The 20,812-nt window shown below is 49.4% G+C and overlaps 1 protein-coding gene across 1 annotated transcript in view; it reads left to right on the plus strand.

The window, feature by feature from the left end:
- Positions 1 to 20,812, plus strand: part of Slit3 (slit guidance ligand 3) — a 568,801-nt gene that overhangs the window by 445,723 nt on the left and 102,266 nt on the right. The window contains exons 8-10 of the mRNA XM_027938651.3: positions 1,448 to 1,611; positions 10,243 to 10,384; positions 19,754 to 19,825. Coding sequence (XP_027794452.3) covers positions 1,448 to 1,611; positions 10,243 to 10,384; positions 19,754 to 19,825 — 378 coding nt within the window. The remainder of the gene's footprint in view (positions 1 to 1,447; positions 1,612 to 10,242; positions 10,385 to 19,753; positions 19,826 to 20,812) is intronic.

A 20,812-nucleotide genomic window follows, 5' to 3' on the forward strand; every position in this document is an offset into this window, starting at 1 on the left:
ATGAAATACAAAAGACAGTAACGTTTAAAAAAATCATTTAAAAAAACAAAATCATAAAAAGCTGTACACAATTTTTTAGCAGGAAAAATGCATTTCCTGTGGGATCTGAGTTCATTGAGTCTGAAATGATGGGGTCTGCAGCAGCTGAGGCCCCTTACCATGGTTCCAGCCTGCCAGAGGCTTGTGGCCATGCAGTGGCAGGAAGGCCCCCGCCAGACGTAGCCCATTAGTTGGCCAGTGTTGGCAACATGGACCTTACGCTGAGTGGAATGTGGTTGAGAGCCCTTCAGCTTTCCCACGTAGGCATAGTGGTGGCCCGCACCACTCCTTTGGGCTGCCACTCAGTATTAAGAGGCTTGACAGAGAGCACTTGAGAGTCAAGATAACTGCTGGCTGATTAGCATGTCCAGGATCAGGCATTTGACATTTGCATCAGAAACCCAAGTCTAATGCTGCTCAACTCCCCACCACTATTTCTAATGACCAAAGGGCATGGGGAATACAGAAGTTGGAGATCCTGATAGAGTCCTTGAAGAAGAATTTTCAGCCCATGCAAAGGAAGTTCAAGTCCTTTAACTATCTGGGATTCCCTCAGCAAAGCAACAGGCAGATCCCTCCAGGGATCCTACTCACTTAAGGGCAAGAAATTGATCTGGAATCCCAGCTCCCAGAACAGAAAAGCCAGAGTCTGCAACTGGTTAGGAAATCTTTTCAGAGGCACCTAAATCAGTCAGAAAAGCAAATATAGCAGCTGGAATTGAACTTGGCAAGAGAGGGAGGGAACCACGGAGATTGCTATGGACTGCTGCCATCCGGTATGAACACTTTATTTAAACAGGAAGCAGAGACGTTCCACCTTTCAGAAAGTACCCTCTCTCTGTACCCTACTCTCTCTGTGCAGTGTGACCAGGTGGTCTTGGTGTTAGCTGTCCATGTAGCAGGCTTCTGAAGGACACTTAGGGAGGAGATGAAGGAGAGCCAGGTAAAGGCAATGGCAGGTCTCAGCCACAGTGACATCTCAGATGGGCATTGAGATAGAGAAGCATGTTTCAAGCTAGCTGTACCCCTGCTGGCACAAGAACTGAAATTTGCAAGAATCATCCCTTTGTAAGTTTGACCTGAATCAGTACTTTCACCATAATAATATCACACTCTGTCTCCTATGAGCTGAGGTTTGCCTTGTATGAGAAAGAAAAGGGTGGAATCATTATTAAGAAATGGAAATTGCTCAGAACCCTGAAGGCATCCACTGGATGTGCCCTACATGTGAAGATAATTTGTGGCTTAGCCATAAAAGGGCTGAGGCTCCTGCTTTTGGGGGAGTGCGAAGGAAAAGGCTTCCCTATGCCATAAGAATTGTCACACTGGGGAAAGGGGCAGCAGAGGCCTGGTCCACTCTGCTCAGCACTGTGTGACGGCACCTTCCCTCTGTCTCTCCTTCTCCCAGGCGTCTTCACTCCAACCATTTATACTGCGACTGCCACCTGGCCTGGCTCTCAGATTGGCTGCGCCAGCGGCGGACGATTGGCCAGTTCACACTCTGCATGGCTCCTGTGCACCTGAGGGGCTTCAATGTGGCGGATGTGCAGAAAAAGGAGTACGTGTGTTCAGGTGAGCTCTTCCCCCGACCCGGCCTTGAACATGCAGCCCAGGCCAGAGCATGGCATAGAAGGAGCCCCATAGGTTGCTCCACACACACAGTAGTGACTTGAAGAGCTCTGGATTTCCTCAAGGGGTTCAAAGAAAGAAGGACTTGACACCTGGTAATGGAAAAGCTGAAGGAACTGTTAAGGCCCCTGGTCTGGTCATGCTAGGAAACCTAACGTCTGTTGAGTCACATGTCATATGGGTATGACACGGACATGGGTATGATGGAAGTGTTTTAGCATTTGCTACACAGATTGCTGTCCTCTGAATGTTTGCAGAAATTGGGAAACAGGACAGTGTAGGCTGCAGAGTCATCCAGGCAGAGTCTGCCTGGCTGAAAATCCTAGCTCTGCCCCTTGCTAGTGTGTGACTTTGGCAAGTTACCTCTCATCTACAAAAAGAAAAGAATAATAGTACATAACTCAAAGGGTGGGTAGGATTAAGTGAAATAATGCATATCAGGCACTTAGTGTAATGAGCAGCCCATGGTAAGAGCTGTGTAAGTGGAGCTTAATTATGATAGTTTAGTAGGCCCACAAAATATGCTGAGCAAACAGAAGGGTTTGATCTGTGGGTAATAGAAGTGAAATGGGAGCACAGATTGCCACCGTAGCTCACGAGAGTGGACGGTGTAGACACGTGACTGAGGCGGCTCAGAACTCCAGGGAAGGGCAGTGGCTGAGGACACAGCTTTTAAACAGGGTTCTAAGTTTCACTCGTTTGCTTTACTTTTCTTGACATCCTGTGCTTCCACTGACTTTCTCTTTTTCTGGTGGTAAAGAAGTAGAGCCAATCCCTTGATTTTCCTTAAAGCCAAAAAAAAAAAAAAATTCCATGGAGGGGTTTCCCAAAGAGTTGTACAGATTCCCAGGAGCCCAGACCTGGAACTGGAGCCCAGGGCCTCCAGACTGAGCTTGGGAAGGGGGCATGAGGAGGGAGCAAGGCCCCCAGGAGCTGAGCTGACATCCCTCCCCACCTTTCTGAACCCTTGATCCTTTCCAGTACCCAGGGCTTTTTGAGCCAAGTCTGGCAACCAGGCCCCAGCATGGCCAGCTGTGCAGACGGGTCTTCTGCTCCTCCACTGCCTGGCCACGGTGCAAGAATTCCCTTGATTCACCCTCCTCTCCCTCTCTGCTGTTTCCTCCTGTCACATTATTTCTTCATTATGTTATTTATTCTCCACAAACACTTGTCTCTGAGCAGTACCTCAGTAGCTTCCTATGGACGCCCACTTAGAAATCACTTCCCATGAAACACGTATAATAAAACCGTTTATCACACAGGCACCAAATTCAAATATAGTGACTATAATTACAGTAATTATTAGGCAAAAGGTGCAATATTGGCATAAGTGCCAGTGAAAGAAATAATTATAGAGTGCAGGAGTCATCCAAGAGCTAGTGAGAAAAACTAATTAGAGAGAATGTTAAAACACATCATTACAGGTGGGTGCTGAGTTTAATGCAGCACACGGCTGTGAATGCCACTTCGTCACGAAAGCACCTTCCCGCCAAGAGTGGCAGGGCATTGCTGACCCAATAACAGCCAGGATCCAGAACCCGTGGGAGTAAGGCACTCCCTCCTAGGTCCCGGAAATGCTAATGCCCCCAATCCCCCTACTCCAAGAGGGTTCAATCTCGCAGGTGGATCTGATTAATTACCTAGGCGCATCCTGACCACCTTTGTTGATAGCAGTCAAATTCGTCACTTATGATGGTCTCTGGAGCTTCTAACATGAAGCCAATTGCTTTATGAGGACGTGAGAACTGAAGTCCAAAGACTTCATACATCAATAAGCTGTTGCCCTCCACCTTCTCACCTGTAGTCTGATTTTTGGGGAGTGACTTGTATGTATGAGGGATTCATTAAATGCTTTATCAGGCACTCATGCATAAAAAACTAGAAGATTGTAAGGGGTTATTTTGGAAAAGGTCAGAGTCAGTTGCAACAGTCTAGGGGAAGTGACGAATGAAACTCCACCATCATGTGGGGTGTAGGAAGAGCATACCCCCAAAGTGCTGCCTCCTTCACACCTGCTGAAGGCAATTGTAAGACTGATAAAAGGCTCCATCTGTGGTGTGCAGCTAACCCCTAGAGGAGGCCAGAGGAAAGGACAGCAGTCATGTGCTGACCACCCCAGCACACCCTCACCCCAGTGCCAGCACCCAGCTGGGCATATGCATGGGGTAGTTCTGTGTGGACTGATGTGTCTGTTTTAAGATGCAAAACGCTCCCCATTCAAGCTACTCCCCTAACAACTCACCAGAGGGAGACCTCAGTCAAAATGGAGGGGCAAGAATTCTCTGTAAAAATAGAGGTCATCCGATCAGCAGAAGGAGAGGCACGGGCTACAAGTAAGCCATCCTGCATGTGGCTTCCTTTCAGCCATCCCTGTCAAGCAGAAGAAGAAGAGCTCCCTAGGCCTTTAAGTGGTATTGAAAATTCACCAAACACATGGCCCCAGAGACGGAAGGAGCTTTATCTCACTCAGCCTGGGAGGGCCCTGCCTGCCCAAGTCCCTGATTTCTCCCTTGAATTAAATCCAGCCGTCTCAGCCTGGGCTCTTCTCCCCAGAAGCCCTGGAAATGGGCTCCTTATCACTCCAGCTAACCCAGAAATTTGCTACAGCTCACTTGGGCAAAATTCATCTCCCCATCAGGCATTCCTTCCCAGAGACATCCACTTTCTTCCTCTGGGGAGTCAGCTGAGAATTTTTCACCAGGGTCAGGGTATATACTTTTAGTTTATTTTTATTAACATTTTCTCTATTATGCAATTTGACCACTTATCTTCCTTCAGTCTCTGATAAAAGAGCTTCTCTGTTAACCACTCTTGCTTTGAGGAGAAGGCTGGGCCCAGGGCTGGAAGAGTCCATGGACCCCACTTCTTTCTTGTTGCTCACAGGCTGGACCTTTATCAAAGTTCACAATAAATAGACCAGAGAAAAAAATCATAATATGTTAATTGCAAGGTTGGGGTTTGTCATTTTTTTTTTCATCTTGAGGGTTTATTTTGGGGTTTAAATTCTAGGATTTACTTCCCATGTATTTCCTTAATCTGAGAGAGTTTCTATCTGTAATAATTTGTAATTTACAGTCATTAGTTAAATATTTGACCTCCTGAGTCAATTATCTCTTTCCTTTGAGTGTTTTTAAGCCTCCCAATTTGTCTGCCTACTTCACATTCATCTGCTGGTGGCCTTAGTATATGACATCTGCTCATAAGGACATTAGTCTTGGTTGTGGTAATAAGGATCCACATCTCATATTCTTTCAGGTGCCCCCATACCTAGAACAATGGTGGACCCTGGTGGCCTCCCCATAAACACTTTTTCTCATTTATTATTAAAATGAAATATACTTATCTCCCTGCAAACTGGAAAAGCTCCCTTCTTCTTCTTCTTCTTCGTCTTCTTCTTCTTCTTCTTTTTTTCCTCTTTTTGTTTTTTAATTTGGGACTAGTTACTAAGTACAAAGATAATTAAGGTAAGCCATGACCAGCCACCCATCTCCTTAGGAGCTTTTAATTAAAACACCATAATTGAACATTGCAGGAATGAGATTATTAGGTTTATTTAGCCATTTCCAAAATTATCATGCCTCTGGTATTTAGCTCACGTTCATTTCCATTCCCATCAAGATTGCTTCAGCTGCAATGTCGTTGTAGTCTGGTGTGGCTTTGAAAGGCCAGAGGCCAGTAGGGAGGCTTAATTTGAATACTGGAATTAATTTATTTCTACATACTCACAAGGCCACTGGATTTTTTTACCCTGTGCAGGCTACTGGCTGATTTTTTTTTTTTTTTTTTAAGACAGAAGGAAATAAACACAAGAGTGTCCAAGCATCTCCTAGTGTATCTTACAAGATCCGGCCCCTGAGCCTTCGCCCCTGCCCCCTCAGAGATTCTGAGGCACTGAGAGTTTTAATTTCACAGTATTAAGAGAGGCATTTAGGGTAGCCTTTTGGCAGGCAGGGCAAAAGAGCACTGGACCAAATGCTGGAACTTTGTTGTTTGGGATCTATGATCTTGGGCAGCTGGCTTAACCTTCCTGTTCTTAGTCTCCTCATCAGTGTGATGGGAGTGATCATTCTAGAACATGGACATGCATCCTGGAGGATCAAGTGAGACAATATGATAGGGTCTTCAGTGTCACATCTGGCACTCAGTGAACTACTCGGTGAACACTAGCTGCTATGAGAATGTGGCGGCTCTTGTTTGGCCAATACGGTGTCCTTGTAAGTAATCCCCTATTTCTGGCTCAGTATTCTTGTGGTCTCCATGGACCTCTCTAGGTCTGAAGTTCGGTGATCTTTGTCCCTTCATCTGGGCAGTCAGGTCAGGGCCTTGTGCTTTCAGCATGATGATCACCCTCGTTTTACCAATTAGGCAAAGAGCAAAGGTGAGGTGAAGGCCGGGCAGGAGGCAGCTCTGGTCATAGATGCGTCTTTGTTCTCTCTGAGCAGTCAGTAGGTTAGCAGGACTCCCAGTGCCCACGCTGGTGGCCTTGGGCACGTTCCCTGGAAGAGGCTGAGCTGGAGCTCATTCCTGCCCTCTCAGTCCCTAGGTGCCCCGGGCCTCCCAGGCCTTGCTGGTGAGCATCAGCAGGGAAAGCCAGCACCTCCATTTCCCGGAGCTCCTGGGGTCCACCTTCAAGGCAGCAGGCACGGCCCTACAATCCAAGGAGACATCGGAAGACAGGGTGTGTCTTCCTTTCCACCTTGCTCAGCAGAGGTGGCTGTGGCTTTGCGTTGAGATCCAGCACCAACGTGGTGGTGAAGAGGGGTCTATGAGGGATACACGAGCTCAGTCCACATCTACCTCCCTCTTCTGGATGGCAATGTCCTTCCAACCTCAGTGGGGCAGCATTTTGGTCCCAACGAAAGAGTTTGAGAACAGGTAACCCAGGCAGTTATTAAAAATGGAAGAAGTGAAGAGCAAGGCCACAGGCACTTCTTCATTAGTAGTAGGACATCTTAGAAAGGGGATCACTGGGGTGTTATAGGCTGGTCCATTAATATGCTCGGATTTAAGGCCACTTTCTCTGCCAGTGGACAGGCTCACGCAGGACAATGTGGATTCCTGGGGTCCCCATAAGAACATATTTCACGTGAGGAGCTCAAGGAGCACACAGGCAAGGCTCGTCTAGATATTCCTCTATCCCAGAAGAAAAACTGTCCCCATTCTTTGCCGCATCCCAGCTCATCATGACATAATTTGCTGGGTGAGAAGGGGGTGTCTCCTGACTTTGTCCTGCTTAGAAATGCTCTGCTGTTGGCTCCCCAAACATGTGCGGAATGGCAAGGGTTTGGTGACATTTCACAGCAGAATGCCTGGGACACCTCGACCCTGGAGTGGGAGCCCCAGGTGACTTTGCCAGCACTGACAGCTGCAGGGGAGGAGTGACCCCCGGGTACAGATTTCCACCTGCTGTGGCCACTCCATCTCCCCACAAAATGGCAGGTCTTCTCTTGCAGAGCCAGAGCACCAGGACTCAGGGAGCCTCTCCTCAGAGCCCTTCTAGAAGGAGCATTGACCTGCATTCCTGATGACCTTCTGCAGGGCAGTCACCTCTGAGGGGTATCGCCTGTTCACCCTCTCATTCACCCACCCTGTGCTGACTGAGCACGTGCTCCAAGTCCAGCCCTGTTTTAGGCACCGAAAATACAACAGTGATCAAGACAAAAACCGTCACTGTCCTTATAGAATTTGCATTCCAGTCTCAGTCTCTCCAGGGGGAGGGACATGGGCCATCACTCACAGGTACTCAGAGGCCTACAGGGACATGGGAAAATGCTTCCAGAGAAAGTGACCCTGACTTTCACCCTCATTTGAAACCTGAAGTGTGTTGTTTAAATAAGGTCCTGTCCTCACCTGCGGGAATGCCTGCCTGCCTGGGGTGCTGCCAGCCCAGGGTGCTGACGAGGCTATAATTACCGCTGTTTCTCACCGTGTAATTAAAGGTGTTGTTAGTGACCTGGTTAAGGAATCTTTTTCAAAGGCTTTTTTGCTGTGACAACATCCCTTGAAATGTAGTGCACACTGCAACAGAATCAGAGCCACCCTCTCCAAGACCCACAACTCCCCCGGGACTCAAGATGCAACCTGGGTCTGGTTTAGAACAGGATTAATTACTACATAGAAATTGGTGTAGGGGGATACAAGTGGGGCTTTGAAAATCACTCCAAGTAGAACTTTCTGTTGTCAATAGGGAGCCTTGAATACAGATCTTTCCCTTCTCCAACACACACCATTCAAGTAATATTTTGACAGGTCCAAAGAGGGACAGCCATCCAGTTTCTCTGCCTGATGGGTGGAAGGGCAGGGGCGCAGGCTGCAGTCCCTACATTTCCCATGGGGAAGGCGCCAGGTGTGGCAGTTCCCCTTGTGTGACCGGCCACATTCTCCCCCTTGCTGTGGAAGGGCAGGCACAGCAGCTTCCTTTGGGGGATGGGATACCACCTGCTCTTCAGAAGCCCTGCAATCTGAAGCCACCTGCTTCAGCCTCCCTCACCCATGGCTGAAGGGACGGGAGTCCTTCACACTATGGCTCCTCTGTGTGCCTGCAGGGAAGAGCAGAGAGGAGAAGCTGCCCTCTGTCCCATTAGGAGTGTCAAAATCATGCCACCAAACTCCTTACTCACCGAGATGGCAACAAAAATGCCACTGTGACTTGCCCAAGGTCTTCAGATAATTAGTGGCAGAGTGATACTCAATAATAATAATAATAATAATAATAACAGCAATAGCCGATTTTACTAAGCTCCTCCTCTGTGCCAATCATTCTTCTAAAGATTCTATGTGTCAACTTCCTTCACCTTCTCAACAAAACCACGCTTTGAAATAAGGCTGTGATCCCCCCTTTTACAGATGGGGGAAACACGGCACTGGGAGTAAGAACCAAGGGGGGGGGGGACTAAGATCTGCGCCGAGGCTGTGGGACTCCAGAGCCCCCACGTTCAGCCAGGACATTCTTGTTTCTGGGTTGAAGCTCCTGTGGGCTGTGTAAGCTCCCCGGATTGAAACAAAGCCAGCATACCCCTGTCTCTGGGAGAATGTTCCAGGGGGCTGTTAGTGTAACCATCAGCCCTCGGGCACTTTCCATGGTCTTCATTGGATCCCCTCCTGTGGCACTAGTGACTTTGAAGTCCTTGTGTACTGGACAGGAATCAAGAATATTCTCTCAAATATCCCAGCTGAGAGGATGTTTTTAAATATTTATTTTGTGTGTACTTAGGAGGTGAAAGGCAGTAAAAATCTCTGGCCATTGGTTTGCACTTCCTGAGGACAGAAACATTTCAAATTAAGCTGGAGGCATCAACTTGAGCTCCGACAGACAGATCAGCCTTTGGGGTCATGGGCACTGTTGAACGCTCCATGTGGAGTCTCAGCGTCCAGATGGGGACTTGCCCGGGATCCAGTTGTCACTCTGATTTCACCACCAGGGATGTCTCACTCTGGTTTTCATTTCTCCTCTGAAAAGGAGCCAAACCAAAAATCATTTCTGTCGTTCGTGTTTAATCTGCCTCCAGGAGCCCCCACCAGAGGTTCCAGGCCCCAGCAGTGGGGAAGCCCTGCAGAGTTGTTCTGAGCTAGGTGCAGCCTGGGCCTCTTTGCTCAGAGAGGTTGTCTTGAAAGACACTGCGATGACCACTGTTGACTGGATCTGAAAGGGATGGGATGAGTCCTGGGAGGGCCACTTCATCGGGTCTTCCTTTTGGACCAGAACATCCACATTTGAAAAATGCAGCATGTATGTGAGATCCTGACCTCACTGTGAGGTTGCAACCAAAGCATGGGAATGTTTATAGTGTCTTTAAAATATTCAAATTTGTTTCTTCTATTTGGAATTTAATGTGAATAGAGAATGTCATTAAAATTCTCTTTAACTCTGAATCCTCAGTTGGGTCAGTAATGGGTTTGTGTGTCCATTTGGCTTTCTAAATAAGCTCCTGGGGGTGCCATTTGCTTGGGGTTTTTATTACTTGGCTTTAAATTCACTCTGGTTCACCTCATACAAATGAAGGCTAACTTCAAAATACGTAGCAACTTATTTGCCTCATTTCTAGTGAGAGAAGTTTCATTTGCATGTTCCCTGGACATAAAAGCCATTCAGAAATAACTTGGGCATCACTGCTGATGAATGTGTTGACATGTAACAACATCATTGCCCCAAGTGGGGAAATTCTGCCACCTTGTTGCTCCCACTTGGTTTGACACCTCTGGTGGCTTCCAGCCACTAGAGAAAGGACTAGTTTTGTTTACACTCAGCCTTCAATCATCAGATACAAGCCAAAACCCCAGGGTACCATTCAGATGTTGGGCACCCTGCAAAAGTGGTCCTAGCAGATACGCTTTGGACCAGTGCATACCTTCAGGAGTCACTGACCCTGGGGCTTGGCTTCTCCTGACATGAGAGGCCAGGATGGTGGGACGAGAGAGCAGGTGCAACAACCAGAAGCAGCGAGGTCAAGGCCAGGCTCTCTCCTGGGGCTGCCCTGTCAGTGGCCATGATTTGTTAGACAGCTTTTCAGGTGAAGCCATATCCTTGGGAAGCTGGTCATGGACAGGAGATGACCGCTGTGTTCCTGCCAACAGGTCCCCACTCAGAGGCCCCATCCTGCAATGCCAACTCTCTCTCCTGCCCTTCTGCCTGCACCTGCAGTAACAGCATCGTGGACTGCCGAGGAAAAGGGTTGACGGAGATCCCCGCTAATCTGCCAGAGGGCATCGTGGAGATGTAAGTGCCCCGGTTTGTCATCCCTCTGTCCCAGGCAGTCCCTCTGGGGGTCATCAGTATCTCACTGCTAGAGCTGACTGTTAAAAACCCTCAGGAATCTCTTCACCATCCTCCCCTGCCTTCCCCAGCACGTCAGCTCAGGGTTAAAGACGCCGACTTCAGAACCCGGGCCAATCCCATCCTGCCTATTGCTGCACATAAAGTTTTATTGGAACACGTCCACGCCCGTTTGTTCCGTGCTGTCTGTGGCTGCTCCCATAGGGCAGTATTGTGACAGAGGACCATGTGGCCTGCAATGCATTCTGTCTGGTCCTTTGCATTAAGTCATCCGTCTGTGCCCCAGGATCGTGCTGTTTTTGTCCCGGCCTTCCCATTTATTATCTGTATGACTTGAGGTAAGATAATTGCCCTTCCATCTTTAGTTTTCTCACCTGTAATAATGTGATAATTACAGTATTAAACCCCAATGGGTCATTGTGAAAATGAAATGAAATTCTGCACGTGACGTACTTACTCCACAGGCCGCTGCTTTACAGCCTGATGAGTGGTGGAGGAGGGTGTGCCCTGTAAGAGACAGCACTTGGCACATGGGTGTGTATGTACAGATGTCAGAAATTTCAGGAGAATTTGTCCACAAAGCGCAGATTTGTCCACCCTCCCCTTGCGGTTAGGAAACAGGCGGCGTCGCATTCTGGAATGAGTGGAGTGTCAGTCAACACTGACCTCAAGATCGCTCTTTAAATGACTGCAGTTGTTTTCATTTTCTGTCTTCGCCTTTAGGTGGCTTTATTGAAAACACCATCACATGGACCCCTTCTGCTGAAAACTCATTAGATAAAATCCCTCCAAATAAGAGATGTGCTTCCCTCACCTGGCTACCTTTCATCACCTCCTCCTCCCCCACTCCCCTTCTCCTCCTTTTCTCCCCCACCCCTTGCATTCCCTTCTGTTCCAGCCCAATCCAGTCGATGGCTCCTCGGCTTTTCCTTTCACTCCTGTGTTCATTCAGCCAATACCTGTTGGGAGTCCACTGTGTTACATACAGGCACTGTTCTGTGCTTGGAGAGGCAGCAATGACAAAATAGACAAAATTACTGCCTTAATGATGCTTGCATGAGGGTGGGGGATAAAAAAGAAACAAAGTAAAGTAAATGACACAATATGTTAGAAGGAGGTAGGTCCTATGGAGAAAATGAAGCAAAGAAAGGACTTCAAATAAGTGAAAGAAAAAAAAAGTAGATTTCTGGAGGAAGAGTGCAATTAGGTAGTAGGGATGGCATGTGCAAAGGCCCTGAGGTAGGCCAGAAGCCAGTTGGCAGGGGACGAGTTCAGAGAGGTGATGAGGGGCCAGAGCCTGGGGAATTTTAAGGACTTTGGTTTTACCCAGAATGAGAGGCAGAGAAACATAGGGCTTATAACAGTGGAGTCCTTCTTTCTCTTTCTTCATCTTCTTTGCCAGCTCTTTCTGGCTCCCTTCAAAGTGGTCTTCCCTAGCCCCAGTAGGCACAATCATGGCTCCACACCCTTCCTGCAAGCAGCAGCCTTTGGGAGGAGTCCTTGGGGCCTGCTGTGCACAGCCACTGTCACTTCACCGTCTGCTCTCGGCCCTCAGTCTTCCTTTCCCCAGCACCAGCGACCACGTCCCCCAGCGTTCTCTGGGACTCCCCTCAGTCCTCAGCGTCACTGTGGCTCTGAGCCCCTCTCCCTGAAGGCACCGAGGCCTCTCCTGCCTCTCCTCCTCATGCCTTGCTTCCTGCTTCCCTCATTTCTCCCAGCTCCAGTTCCTGCCATCTTCTCTTCCTGCACCAGCCCCTTCACCATCTCCTTCCCTTGGTCCACATTCCCTTTCCTCTCCCTGTGCAGTGCCATCTTTCCACTTCCACCCCATCTCTCTGCCCCAGGCCCAGCGCTCCCCTCTGAGGACCCTCCCCTTTCCCTCTCCATCCACACCAGCTGTGACCTTCCCGGGCTGTTCAGGACCCACTTCCTGCCAGTTCCACCCCACTGAATGTCCCCATGGGTGGTGCCCCTTCTCTTCCCTACCTGTTCCTTTCTCACACCACCTTTTCTCTTTTGTCTTCGGCCACTACGGACTTTCCCTTGGCCAGTCCCAAAACCACAGTCTGATGAAAGAGGCCAGTCCAGGTCATCAGGCCAGTGACACCCCCCCAACCCTGGGCATACCCCTTCTCCCCTGCTTCACATCTCTGTGGGCCTCACAGGACATGGCTCAGGTCTCCAGGAGAGAGAAACTGCAGATGTGCACCTTGGAGTGCAGGTCACACTGTGCCTGCCTGGCTGGGCTCATGTCTGGGTGGATTTTAAGAGACCTTGGCAAGCTTTGGAGTCGTAACTGCCAAAAGGCTGCCTGGTCATCACTGAGTTTCTCCCATCCTGAGGTTAAATGAGAAGGGAACAAACAATGTGATGTTTTCCCATTGAGGAAAAGTGCTCAGTCTGAAGAAGTCCTTCCCTAAGCTCCTGGGCTTTCCTCTACTGTCATGGCTATTAAAAACGTACTTTATTTTACAAAATGATTACTCCTGAAAGCAGAGTACGTGTGTATGTAATCACGATATAATTATGAATACATGTATATTATATAAATATGAATTATATAACAGAGGGAGGGAGAGAGAGAGATAGTGCCTTTAATTGTGAGCACCTAGCCCATGAAATGCCCAAGTCTGGACCTCAGCAACCTAGCTAGAGTGTGTCTGAGGATAAAGGAACAACCTGTTGGCTAAGAGTGCAGACCATGGATTTGGGCAGACCTGCATTCCAGCTCTGGCCCTGTCTTGAGCCAGGGCCAAGTAACTTCCAAGCCTTGGTTTCCTCACCTGAAAAATGCAAAGGCGAATGGTGCCTCTTAATGGTTCGTATGAGAGTTAACTGAACACGTGCTGACAAAGGCTTACAGTGTGTCCTGGAGTGCACTCTGAGAGCCATGACTGTTGTCATGTTGCAACCCTAACTACTCCACGAGTGCCACCAGTTTTATAGGGGTGGTGATGGGTTAGAAGCCACACCCTAGGAGCTGGAGCTGCCTACACAGGGGAATCCTCCGTAAAGCAGGTCAGATCCTTAAAGGTGTGTTTGAGAGGCCAGGTTCTAGACAGAGGCCAGCCACACGCATGTGACCTGGGAGGAGGTGTCTTCATGCCGAGGCACGCAGACGTGGCCGGGAGGCTGCCCCAGCTGTGGGCACCCAAGGTCCCCCAGACAGATCTGCAGGGCTCCCCTTGCTGCACCTGCCTCACTTTCCCCTGTGATGAAATGAAGCTGAGAAATTCAAGCAGCTGAGGATTGTTTCTGTGCTGGGGAGGGTACTTAGGGTAGCGACACCTGAGAGAGAGAACTTGATGGAGGAAAGGGACCTGCCTGCTCCTAGCGGCAACAGAGCCTGGGCTGGGGACTCTGCATCAGCCTGCGTCTCTGAAAAAGCTAATATGCATCCTCCTAACAGCAAGGGACCCAGCAGGTGGATGGAGAGGTGAGAGAAGGTACAGAGACAGTAGGGAGGAATAGGAGTGTCTGGTCATCATCACCGGCCCAGACACATCTGAACTTGACCTTTCTGTTTAACATGAAGAACTCCACCTCTTGCCCAGGACCATCTATATAATCCAGATGTGTATTCCCCTTCAAAGGGCTTGGTGACGTCTCAGGCTCTCGCCTCCCTCTTCTCAATCCTTAATTACTTGAGATTCTTTTAAATTCCCTTCACCTTGGAGAGGTCCTGCCCTGTGCGACTTTGGAAGGGGCATCTCTCATGCAAAGCAACCTGGCAGACTCCCTTTGATCTTTTTCTGAAGCCAAAGCAGCTCAGAGGAGCGTGTGCTGGTGTCCTCGCATACTAGAGCCAATTCCTCTAAAAATAGCTTTCTTCCAGAGAACCCACAGCGAGATGCTTCACTGCAGATTTTCCTCGAAAACTCAGTTTGCATCAAGGGCGCCACTCACACTGCTCCCTGATGTTTCTCTGAACTGGCTCCAGCCTCCAGCCAGAGCAATCCAGGGAAGAGCCAGAGACCACACGTGCCTGCCTGCATTCTGTGGTCTTCAGATGCCCTCTGGGGCCTTTAAGAGCTCCAGAGGGCTGCAGGTGCTTAGAGCCCCACCCTAATCTCTGCTGCATCTTCTGCCGTGTCTGCTCTACATTCTCATGTGGTGTCCTCAGGGTCATGTCTCCTGCTATGGAAGGTCCATTTATTTGATGGAGAAAGGCTGTAGATAGGTTTCAGTGTCAAGTTGCACGCAGAAGCAGCTAGGAGGGAAAAAGCAGTGTCTCTACTGTCCCCTTGCTCCCATTGTTAATCTGCCAGTGAGGAGACAGCTGCTTAGCAATAGATAATCTCCCCATTACAATGGTCACCAGAGGGGCTGAGAGAGGTCCGAGAACTAAAAACCAAATATACCCAACAGAACCAGAGTTGGCGAGCTCTAGAAGCCACAGAACTCTATGACTCAAGTGTTGGGAGAGTGCCAGGTTTCTGAATGGATGCCCAGGGAAGGCAGGAAGGCAAGGGCTGGGTGCAGGTGTTGCAAAGGAGAGCCAATCAGGAGGCAGAATGGTTTCCAGCAGAGCCCTGGGGCCCAAAGTCCTGCGTTCAAATCCTGGTGCTGTGTCTGATTCCAGACACATTTCTTAACATCTTCTGCTTCACTTGGTTTCCCTCTTTGCCAAACAGGGGTCACATACCTACCTAGAGTTTTTTCACAGGATTTAAATAGCACAATATGTGGAAAGTTAGCACAATTTTTGGAAGCTACTGAAAAAAATGGAATTGAAAAAGCAAGAACTATGCACATGTGTGCACCTGAGACATGATAGCAAAATTTAGTCTCAGCTTCCTGTACTTTCATTTTTTTCTAAGATAAATTTTTTTTCAGGGTTGACAATACAGCTAGGGGTAGAGTGAGTGCTTGCCTAGCATGTGTGAGGCCCTGGGTCCCATCCCCAGCACCTCACCCACAGACACACAAAAAGTTCCTCTGCAGATATCTGGACACCTGCGCACAATAAGGAGGGCAAGTCTGGTTCTGTCTGCACCTGTTTTCTGTAGGTGATGCCAGGTGTCCCGAGACAGCAGGTTAGTGATGGCTTGTGCCAGATTTGCCCTCAACCCTCATCTTTGCTGTGGACAAACATAGAGGCTCAGTGGGGGAGTCTAGGGCTCGCTACAGGAAGCAATAGTGAGAGAGGCCGGGAAGGGCTGTAGAAATGGGGCACAGAGAACAACCTTGAAAGGACCTTCTCCCTCACCCCGTCCCAGACCTAGTGAAGTGGACTCTGGGCTGTCCATCTGGTCTCCAGCCATGTGGCCCAAGAGGACTTGGTGGGAGGAGAACACAGACTTCCTTCCTTCAGCAGGATCTAATGTGAGCTCCCAAGTTGAGAGAAAATGAGGAGAGATGGGAAAGATTTAAGAAACCACGAAGGTGCTTCTGGGGAAGAGCAGTACAGCTTTGGGGTTGAGAGCCAGGCACTTGAGTCGGACCAGCCTGGATTCAAGTCCCGGCTGTGCCCTGCACTAGCGGACCTGGGGCACATTGATCTGGTCATCTATAAAATGGGCATCTAACCACTACTCCTTGCTTTGTACCACTGTTGAAAGCCTCACAGCATGAGCCAGTGTGTGACATATAAAAAGCCCTCATTAATGGTAGATATGCTTCACATCGCAAGCCCTGCCAGCACCGCCACCAACTCAATGCGGCTCCTCTTTATCAGGTGATTTGCAGACATGCCCTGCACTAGCCGTGCCCCTGCCAGTCTCTCTGGCACCATGTTGACTTGCGGATTGTGAGAAATACATGGTGTTCTGTGGCATGCCTGCAAATGACAGATCATTAAGGAAGCACCCGAGGAATTGGGCCAAGTCAACACGGAGCACAAATGGCTGAGGTCCCCATCAGATGTTTCTGCTGTGCAGGAAATGCTCAGAGGTTTGATGTGTGTGTTTGTTTTTATGCTCGTTCTATTAAATCAGTTTGCAGCCTGAAGAATGTTCACCAAACAAAGAAAGACACATGTGCCAGTTAAGAGAGGCCTCAAACAGCTGCTGGCTTCAGACACATCCTGAAATGTGACAGTTTTTGCTAATGCTGTTAGTGCTTTTGGAAGCTTTTTCGCTGGGGGTCTAGATTGCTGCCTCCTTGTTCTGGGCTGCTGGACTGGGCATGTGTGGACGCTTCCAGGGACTTTTAGCAGCAAAGGCCTAGAGCACACTCCAGCCTTGCTTCCTTGGAGAGGGGCCCTTTTCCCCGCAGATAAGCTGACAAGGAGTGAAACAGTGGCAGATGAGAAAAGAGATGGGCTTTGGAAACATAAGAACTTGGGTTAGAGTCCCAGCACTAGCTCTTCCTGGCTTTGTGAAGTTGGACAAGTGACTTCATCTCTCTGAGCCTCAGTTTCCTTGTGCATAATGTGGAGGTAATAATAACTAAAAACATGCCTCGAGGGGTGCAAATACTGAGTCGGACATGCTGTGGGAAACTCTGCCCAGTGCCTGCCCAGTCCCTGCAGCTCAGCACCTTGTGTTCACTGCCTCTTTAGATTGCTGTGTCCCTCCTTTTGTCTTTATGTGTAAGGTGCCCAGACTGTTCACAGTTAACCCACCCAGACCAGCCCCCATATCACCTGGGACAAAGTTAATACACATCATGTCCTGGCCTTGGCAATCTATAAGGGGTCCGACCAGACCAAACCCACCCCCAGAGAAAGTCTGGGATGTGAAGGATGCAGGGACATGTCTTTGCTGGGGTAGAAAGGATATGTTTGACATTCTTTTTTTATTTTTTTTGTCCAAAATCACACTTTTGTACTCTATGTGCATATTTTATATGTGCAGGTGTCCCTCCATATCCATGGGGGATTGCTTCCAGGACCTCCCTCAAGCACCCAAATCCTCAGATTCTCAAGTCCCTTATACAAAGTGGCATAGCATTTGCATACAACCTATGTACATACATCTTTCCATATACTGCAAATCATGTCTAGGTGACTTGCAATATCTAACGCAGTGTAAATACTATGTAAACAGTTGTAAGACTCTATTGTTCAGGAAGTAATGACGGGAAAAAGTCTGTGTTCAGTACAAATGCAATTTTCTTCTGAATGTCTTTGGACTGTGTTTGGTTGCATCTGCTGATAGGGAACCCGGATGCAGAGAGCAAACTGTGCTCTCAGCTACATTGCCCTTTCCTGAGCTTCTCCAGCCTTTTTGCTGGGCGCCTACTTCCACAGCTTGAGCACTGGGGTCCTAATTCCCTGTCCTTGTCTGTAACTGAGAAAGCCCCTTTAGTCTCAGTTTCCTCATTTTCACAAATATAAAGAGGCACTGAGTCCAATGGATACAAAAAGAAAGACATCGATTCTAGCTCTGTCACTTTGATGCAAATGATTTAACTCCTCTAAGTTTTTTTTTTTTTCTCATCTGCAAAATGGGGCCAATACTGCTGGTCTCATACTTGTGCAAGTTAAAAGAAATAATAGACCTAAATCAACTAGACTTCATAAATGATACCCCTTACTATTTGCCATGGTCACCATAGAATTTGATTCTGTGGTGGATCATCATGGGCTACTCTCCTTCCACAGATTATTCAGTGCCTTGAGGCCAGTGTCACATCTTGCTCCTTACTTCTTTCCTTCCTCCCCTTAGTGCTTCAGGTCACTGAAATGGAGGGAAATGGGTGACCCACAGGGAGACTCAGCAGCCCTCACGCCCGCCCTTTCCTCGCCCAGGGAGCAGTGGATCCACCTGCAAGAGCAGAGTGGTTACTATCGTTACCCAGGGTGCTTCTCTCCAGAGGCACCATCCAGGTGAAACCTCTTGCCAAAGTGGCAGGTGACTCCCAGGTCCTAGAGGGAACACACCACCTGACTGGTGGCCCCAGAGATTCCTGCTGCCTTGACTGAGAAATCCCTGCTGAACCCTTTGCTCAGCTGGAAACGAGAATGTTCTTGGCACTTCTGTGTCCACGCTCCCTGAGGCCCCATGGCCATACTTGGTGGCTCACCACGGGCCAGTCAGCCCACCAGGTCCCTGTCCAGTCCACCCGTGAATGCATTCCCAGCAAGCACTGCCCCGCCCCCTCCAGCAGGGCACAAAGGCATGTTGACGGAGCGTGGCAGTCTCATTTGTAGACTCTATTCATCCAGCAGCCAAGAACGATCTGTCCTGATGCTCGCACTCTCCCCTCGCCCGCCCTTCGCTTTCTGCCCCCACCCTGTCGCCCTTCCCTCTGCCTGGAGAGTGATTTGTCTGTGTTATGGGTAGGCCTGACAAACATTCCACATTAGCAGCTGAGATGTTGTTTGAAATGGGAAAATTGCTGGCAAACTGCTCCATTAGCGGTTCCAGTAACAAATACTCTGTTCCCCCAATGAAGATGAGATCGCGGAGGCACAAATTAATACGACTGTCTCCCCACTCTGCAGCAGGGATTACTCTTCAAGATGAATGGGTTCAGCCCCGCCAGAAATGTGCATCCACTAGATGTAGCCTCCGAGAGAGCCGGTTCCTCCCGCTCTCCCTCTTGCTCCCCACCACACCCCCTCCACACACCTTTCTCTGTGTCTTCCCAGCTGAGGGCTTAGGGAGCATCCGTGCTAAATTAGGAGGTGATGAAAAGATCTGAACCTTGGGGAGAAGGGAGATGGATGGGGATGAGATCCTGACTCCTCAGCCTGAGCCAGGTGTCATTCATCATCCATAATAGAGTGCCCCTCCTCCCGCTCAGGACCGCTTCCCACCACACCTGTTCCTGGTGACGGAAATTCAGTTGAGAAATGAAAGACTAAAGAATGGGAAGATGCACTTGCTCCCCATGGCTCCTTCTCTTCCCAGGACGTTTTGGGCCGTGGGCCTGCAGCATCTCATTCTTTCCAGAGTAACAAGAGAAGAAGCCTTTCAGGAAGTCCACAGAGATTCCAGCAGCAGCCCAGAGGAGAGTCCAGTCTGGGTCCCTGGAACCTGCTGGACGTCAGGAAGCCATGCTGGCCCGCGCTGTCTCCTTTGGGTCTCCCTCTCTCTCTCCCTGTGACTTTCTAAGCACTCTGCTTGGTTCCTTCCTCCAGCTCTCTCTGAAGGCAGCTGCCCCCAAAGGCAGCTTCCCCTCCCAGTCCAAACTCCTCCAGGACAGTCTCCCACTCTAGCTTCCCAGAAGACCCTTAGCCCCTGAAGGGTGCTCTGTTTACCGGACACAGCTCTCTGCCCATCTCAGTGTTTGACCTGCCTCCCACAACCAGCCTGTGATGAGAGACACCACCCTGTCCTTGAGCACCAAGGTGAACACAGTGGCCCTCAGGGACCATTTGCTGGCAGGAGGATGGTTAATGGAGTCCTCTGTGCTTTTTTCTAGACGTCTGGAACAGAATTCCATCAGATCCATTCCCGCAGGAGCCTTCACCCAGTACAAGAAGCTGAAGCGAATGTGAGTGGCCACTGGGGAGCATTGGGCCAATGTCTTGGGGCGAGGGGGTGGGGGCGGGGTCATTGGCAACGTGTAGAAGGCAGCCTGCCCAGAAGAGGTCAACCCTTCCCTGCTGGGCACTCAGCTTTGGACCTGGGCTGCTCTCCTAAGATTGAGAAGTGCCCCATGCACGTTGGAAGGCACAGGAGCTTGGACAATTCGCTCAGAGCCTCTCCCACCAGAACAAAGTAGAATTATCTGTATGGGAGGAAATGGGTCCCCTAAAATCCATACATTGTTAATGTCCTCGGTTTGGTGATGTGAAACCCAGGGCCTCAAGCTTGCTAAGCAGGCATTCAACCCCTGAGCTACAGCTAAAGCTCTGAAAGTAGGAGTTTCAATGAGACATGAGAGTGGCCTGCAGCTGTCTGTCCCACTGTCACCAACATTCCGACACGCATGCAGTCACATAACAAGTACTTGGGAAGTCTCCTGCCCTCAGAGCTTGGGGAGAGCTGTGAACAAAGCTAAGTCTGTACACAGACACGGAGCCTCCACCAAGCGGAGAGCTCAGGACATAATGAACATCAGAAACTGGGAAGAACTAGAAGTGAAAAAGAGAAATAGAAGGAGAGAGAAGACGATGGCTGTGGCCTCTGTGGAGGTGAGCAGTGGCTCAGAGAGGACCCTCCCAGCCGCAGTGCAGGTGAGGGAAAGGCAGGCCAGCTCTCGAGGTGGTCAGGACTGTGGGAGCCCCCAGGCCACAGACAGGACTGTCTAAGTGAAATCAGAAGCCTGGGGGTGTGGCCAATATACAGTCATATGACTGAACCAACACCCCACAACACTGGCCAATCTCACCTCCCTGCTGTATCACACCAGCCCGGGAGACCCCGGCACAGCTGTGCCTTCCTCACCATAGCAGCTTGGCAGCACCATTGTGTCACATCCTCCTTCCCACCATAGTGACAATGTTGTCATCCTTCCCCTCACATGCCAACCTAAACA

Source organism: Marmota flaviventris, chromosome 5 (assembly GCF_047511675.1).
Source record: "Marmota flaviventris isolate mMarFla1 chromosome 5, mMarFla1.hap1, whole genome shotgun sequence".
Taxonomy (NCBI): domain Eukaryota; kingdom Metazoa; phylum Chordata; class Mammalia; order Rodentia; family Sciuridae; genus Marmota; species Marmota flaviventris.